Source organism: Garra rufa, chromosome 1 (assembly GCF_049309525.1).
Source record: "Garra rufa chromosome 1, GarRuf1.0, whole genome shotgun sequence".
NCBI lineage: Eukaryota > Metazoa > Chordata > Actinopteri > Cypriniformes > Cyprinidae > Garra > Garra rufa.
This window is the reverse complement of record NC_133361.1, coordinates 23089203-23096443: the sequence shown is the minus strand read 5'-3', so window position 1 is coordinate 23096443 and position 7241 is coordinate 23089203. Positions and strand designations below refer to the sequence as shown.

General features: G+C 27.6%; 1 protein-coding gene across 1 annotated transcript in view; it reads right to left on the bottom strand.

Annotated features, from left to right (window-relative positions):
- Positions 1–2489: 2489 nt before the first annotated feature.
- The window catches only part of prkar1b (protein kinase, cAMP-dependent, regulatory, type I, beta), a 119174-nt gene continuing 114422 nt past the window's right edge, over positions 2490–7241 (bottom strand). Inside the window, exon 10 of the mRNA XM_073849108.1 lies at positions 2490–2579. Coding sequence (XP_073705209.1) covers positions 2490–2579 — 90 coding nt within the window. The remainder of the gene's footprint in view (positions 2580–7241) is intronic.

The following is a 7241-nucleotide window of genomic DNA, read 5'->3' as shown; positions in this document are numbered from 1 at the left end:
AGCCAGTGTGTGGTGTGTATGTTTGGCCATAAAACACATCTACAAAGTAAGAAAGTATGTTCTCTGAAAAAAAGGCTTATCGTCTGAATTAAGTGAATTTTGCTTAAAACAAGTAAAATTACCTGCAAGTGGGGTACGAAAAAAAATATTGTTTTATGAGTATTTTTCTTACTCCACTGGCAGATAATTTTACTTGTTTTAAGCAAAAGTCACTTCATTTAGATTTTTTCCCAAGAAAACAAGACTAAATATTTTACATCTTTTTGCTCATCTAGTAAATACATCTTAATTTAAGATTTTTTTGATATGTTGACTAGAAACAAGACAAGAATAAAAAAAGATAAGCCTTTTTTTGCAATGTTAAAATTGTAAAAAAAAAAAAAAAAAATGAAGTAAAACAATAATCTGAATAAAAAATAACTAAAACAGGGTGAAAATAAATACATAAATCATAAATACATAAGAAATTAAACTTTTCAAAAGTATTTTTTATATTATTTATTTTTATTAAATTATTATTATATTTAATAGTAATTAGTGTAATATTCATCATCATAATTAATATAAATACAAGTAAAACAATAATTAGAATAATGTTAATGATGTAAATGCTACATATATATATATATATATATATATATATATATATATATATATATATATTTTTTTTTTTTTTTTTTTTTTTTTTTTTTTTAACTAAAGCATGCTAAAAATACGTAAGAAATTAAAAACTTTTAAAAAAAATATAAAAATATTTATCAATAATTGGTGTAATAATTATCATTTTTTATTTACATTTGAAAAGTGGCATGTCCAAAATAATTAGGATGATTTAGAAGAGCTTGGACTATTTGGAATGGTGTAGAACTTTGGATTTTCCCATAGACTGTGACAGTTTGCAAAGGGTATGAATAATTTTGGAAATGCCACTTTTTGTTTAAATGTAAATAAATATTATAATAATAATAAATATTTTTTTCCACAATGATGCCTCTTGTACATCGTCTTATTATCTTTTGGGAGAAGCCTGTGTCATTTCTGGTCAAAAAAACTTGCTGGTTGAATATAAGTAACTTTAAGTCAGAATTTGCCAGGGGTATGTATAATGTATTAAAAAAAATAATAATAATAAATAAATATATATATATATATATATATATATATATATATATTGTAGTAAATGGGGGTAATAAATGTATAATAATTATCATCGTTATATTTATTATAATACAAGTTACGAAATAATTAGAATAATGTTAAGGATATAAATGCTACATACATTTGTTTTAGCTAAAACATGGCAAACAATATATAAGAAATAAAAAATGTTAAAAATAAATATAATATTGAGTAATAATTAGTGTAATTAATCATAATCATATGTATTATAAATACAAGTAAAATTAATTAGAATAATGTTAAGGTTGTAAATGCTACATACATTTTTTAAGTAAAATATGGCAAAAAAAATCTATAAGATTTTTAACTAAAATAGTTAAATATAATATTTGAAAATTAAACATTTTCAAAATAAATTAAATATAAATAAAATATATTTAGCTAATTTTTACTATTTAATAGTAAATAGTGTCATAAATTAATCATCACCACTATCATAATCATATTTATTATAAATACAAGAAAAAATAATTAGAACAATGTTAAGGATGTAAGTGCTACATAAATTTTTTTTTAAATAAAACATGGCAAAAAATATAAGAAATTTAAACTTTTAATAATATTTAGCAGTAATTAGTGTAATAATAATAACCATTAAAATTCTTATAAATATAAGTAAAACAATAATTAAAATAGTGTTAGGGATTTAAATGAAACATACATTTTTTAACTAAAACATGGCAAAAAATATATAATTTTTATTTTTATTTTTAAATAACTATAATATTTTGTAGTAATTTTTGTAATAAATTAATAATCATCATCAAAATGATTGTAGAGACTAATACATAATTAAGCCATTTGAGCAGCCTAACACTACACTGACTCAACCCAATGGTATGAATTTGGGGCGGGACTATCTCATTGGCCAACCAATGGCAGATAAGGGAGTGTTTAGTAAACCTGTTTAAAACAATCACTATTTCTGCCACTATTTCTGTTTGGTGACACTAGGGTTGTAGGAATGCCTCACTTCATCTTTAAGCAGTCATCTGTTAAAGCTCACTACCTACGCTGTACGCTGATAACATAAATGCAACACTTTGAAATGATAAAGTCATTATGAAAAGCAGTGTCTGGCTATAAAATGTAAATATTACTGCACTCACTACCTCGTGTGATAAGCTAAAGATCAGTGTGCCTGTGGTGCAGCAGTGTAAACCGCACAGACGGTAAACAAGCACACAGATCTACATTCTGCAAGCCCTGCACATGACGAAGTGCCACCTGTTAGGAAAGCTACTCTTCCTGTCTGGCTCAGGCACTTCTGTTCTCTTATTTACAAGACTCTGGCACAGCGCTGCAGGCTCTCACTCACCGAAGTAGTCAGACGGACCCAGGCGGCCCACTTCAACATATTCCTCATTATCGGACCTGCGCTGCAGAACAGATGCCGTACCCTGGGAGGAGAAAGAGAAAACGAGATGCAGGTTTAATGAGGAGGAAAACTACAAAAAGAGGAGAAAAAGGAGACGGAAAAGCCTAGCTCACGGTGTCGAGTTTGAGACGCGTCAGAAGGATTAGTGAAAGAGAGATTCTTTGCTTTATATGCCTGCAGGTGTACAGGATTTAGACAACTCTGCATACTGCTTCAGGGACTCACAAGACACACACACACACACACACACGTCAAAATGACGCACACACACACACCTGGGCCTGTCAGTGTTGAGATTTTTTAACAATTACAGAAATCCACTGCATGCAGCGCCCCACACTGCAATGCAAAAACTCATTTAGAAAGATAAACAAGGACACACACATGTTCTGTCACATTTGTCACATCAAGGACAAATACGTTACCCACAATACAACAGTAAAAGGAGGGAGGCTCACAGGCCAGGGCTTTTCTATTCATAGTCACAAAAGCAGTTATTCAATACAAAAAGTATGCAAAAAAAGTAAAATAATATTTAGAATCATGTAAGCGGTGCAAATGTAAGTAAAACATTAAAATAAAAAAATAAAAAAAAAAAAACAGTATTTTTTTCTTATTATTTATTTGAATAAATACATTTTTATTTATTTATTTAATAATTTAGTGTTATCAGTAATCAGTAATATATATATATATATTAATACATAAATAAAAAAAGAATAATTATTGTAATATTCATTTTTACCTATATATATATATTTTTTTTATTTTATTTATTTTTATTTTATTTAATAATTTATTGTTGTTGTTAAAGTATGCGGTAAAAATTCATAATTATTACATTATTATTTTTATTATTATTACTATTATTATTATTAAATTTATTGTTGTTGTTGTTGCTATAACTATATTAAAATGTAAATACAAATCAAGGAAAATCAGTGCTTACATGTAACAAAAAATAATTAAATACAACAGTATTTGGTAAAAAAAAAACTATTACATTCATTATTATTATTACTATTATTATTATTAAATATTTTTAATAATAATTTATTATTATTAATACATTAAAATGGTCAAATATTGTATAAACAGAAAAATCTGTTATACAAGAGAAATTAAATAAATGTGCTTAAAAAATGTAAAATACAATTATAAATACTTATATTTTTATAATAATCATTTCTCGTTAGTACTTATTTGATAATTAATTATTATTAATTATAATACAATTCTTATTTTTTTATTATTTAATAGTTTATTATTATTAGTGTTGTTTTTATAAAAATTAAAAAATATAAACACAACCAAGGAAAATCAGCAATATAACAGAAATTAAATGTGCTTACATTAAAAAATAATTATAATAGCATTTGGTAAAAAATAATATCTATTATTATTATTATTATTGTAAAAAATAGCATTTACCAAAATATTTGGTAGAAATTAATACCGTATGCATTCATTATTTTTTGTTATTTTTAATTCATTTATTTAATCATTTAAATTAAATTAAATGTGCTTACATTAAAAAAATAATAATTAAATATAATTGTATTTGGTAAAAATTAACTATTACATTCATTATTACTATTACTATTATTATTATAACTAATACATTAAACATGTAAAATAAGAAACACACAAACAAACACAGAGAAATCAGTAATACAATTTATTCAAATTAAACAAATGTGCTTAAAGATTTAAAAGTAATTCCATATTACTTATTTAGTGATTAATTATTATTTATTTTAATAAAATTCTTATTATTTTATTTATTTAATTATTTGTTGTTATATATATATATATATATATATATATATATAGAGAGAGAGAGAGAGAGAGAGAGAGAGAGAGAGAAAATATTCAGTAACATAAGAGAAATTCAATGTGCTTACATGAAAAAAAAATTATATTTAATATAATAGTATTTGGTAAAAATTAATTCCTAATATTATTTATTATTTTTATTAAAAAATCAGTAATATAAAAGAAATATAACAAATGTGCTTAAAGATTTAAAAATAAATATAAGTACTTAGCAATACTGAATAATTATTAGATTTATTATTATCATCAGTAGTAGTAGTATTAATACATATACTATTATTATTTAATAATAATAAGTATTAATAAAATAAAAGCAATAACATAAAACCATGTATTATTAATAAATTATTATTATGAAATTACATTTAAAATATATATATTTTAGTTTGACTTATATTAAGTCTTATATTATCTATTTATAAACCAGTGTTAGTTTAGTGTGGTGAATTACTGAAATAGCACCTGTCAAAGTATTCAATAACAGATTAGTATCTACTAACAAGTGCTGTAACCGGTAGCACTATTGGATCTCCTTGATATATAATTAGAATAATATAAAGTCCTTATGTTAAAACCTTTACACACACACACACACACACACACACACACACACACACACACACACACACACACACACACACACACACACACACACACACACACACACACGTTGGGTTTACATGTTTTATGGGGACATTCCATAGGCGTAATGGTTTTCATACTGTACAAACCGTACTTTCTATCGCCCTACACCTACCCTACACCTAAACCTAGCCCTCACAGGAGATTGTGCACACTTTTACTTCCTCAAAAAAACTCATTGTGCATGATTTATAAGCCTGTTTCCTCATGGGGACCTGAGAAATGTCCCCACAAGGTCAAAATCTACTGGTATTCCTATCCTTGTGGGGACATTTGGTCCCCACAACGTGATGAATACCAGGTACACACACACACACACACACATATATATATATATATATATATATATATATATATATATATATATATATATATATATAAGAGAAGAAAATTCTGGTCTAAATAAATAAATAAAAAATCTTGATTTGAATTGAACTACAACATTTTTAAAAAGTGCAGTAGATTCCAAAGTAACAGGGTTGACAAGAAAAATACAGATTATTTCATGAGCCTCAAGACTGAGTAAACTGGTACCTTTGAGCAAATGTGGGGGTCGGTAGCAGGTTAAGAGGTCATCTACAGACTCTTTTGCTGTGTCACTCAGAGCTTTGCACGTCAACAGCAACAATTTGTATCCTATTCGTAATTTAGATGAAGAAAGGAAAAACGTAGACTAGTTTTTAAATGTCATTATGATTAAGTCACGTTATCATGTAGATTTCAAACAACAGCTCAGTTACAACCAGATCGGAGATAGCAACACTAGCGGTTAAAGTTATTCCATTAACATCTAATACAAAAATGAAGCAACTAACTTGCATATCCAATTTTGACTGGATTTAATATCCTTATTAGTGGAAATCAATGTACAGTAAAGTATACAAATTCTTACTAAGAAAGTACACATACTGTACAGTGAGAAGAGGCCTAACACTTGATGGACGCCAGACCTGAGCTGTTTGTTCTCTACACTCAAGAGTTGTTGTCTACACTCAAACTGTTAGTGGACGCTGACATATGATTTGAAACAGCGGTGCTGAACACTGAACCAGCACTTGTCAAAGTAGTCAATAACATATCACTGTCCGCTGCCCATGGCTGTATCTCACTTGTAGCACTACTGGATCTCTTTGGAGCTTTCAGCACACAGTTGACCCCATTGACCTCAACATCCTGCTAGGAAGACCTGAAAATCACAGGTCAAGTATGAAAATGAAGGGTCAAGGATAGTGTCCATCAAAGCTGGGTCCTGGAATTATTACTTGTGTCACTGTAAACACTGTTAACTTCCACTGCTGCAGTGATCAAACACAATTATGCATCATAAGGCTAAAGGGTTCTTCTAACAAAGTGTTAAAACCTCTTAGAACATGTTATAAACAGCATAGCAACACCCTAGAAAACACATACATTATAAAAACCACTTAGAACACTTCGAAAAACCACTTAGAATGCTTTAGAAATTGCATAGCAACACCCTAGACACCACATAAATTCGAAAAAAAAAAACTTATATAACGCTTTAGAAACTGCATAGCAACACCCTAGAAAACACAAAAATTCAAAAAACCACTTAGAACGCTTTAGAAATTGCATAGCAACAGCCTAAAAACCACATCAATTTGAAAAAACACTTAAAACGCTTTAGAAATTGCATAGCAACACCCTAGAAACCACACATATTTCGAAAAACCATTTAGAACGCTTTAGAAACTGCATAGCAACACCCTAGACACCACATAAATTCTAAAAATCACTTAAAACGCTTTAGAGATTGCATAGCAACAACCTAGAAACAACATAAATTTGAAAAACCACTTAGAACCCTTTGAAACTGCATAGCAACACCCTAGAAACCACAAAAATAAAAATAAAACACTTAGAACGCTTTGGAAATTGCATAGCAACACCCTAGAAACCACACATATTTCGAAAAAGCATTTAGAACGCTTTAGAAACTGCATAGCGACACCCTAGAAACCACATAAATTCCAAAAATCAATTAGAACACTTTAGAAATTGCTTAGCAACACCCTAGAAACCACATAAATTCGAGAAAAAAAACACTTCGAAAGCTTTAGAAATTGCATAGCAACACCATAGAAACCACACATATTTCGAAAAACCATTTAGAACGCTTTAGAAACTGCATAGCAACACCCTAGAAACCACGTAAATTTGAAAAATCAATTAGAACACTTTAGAA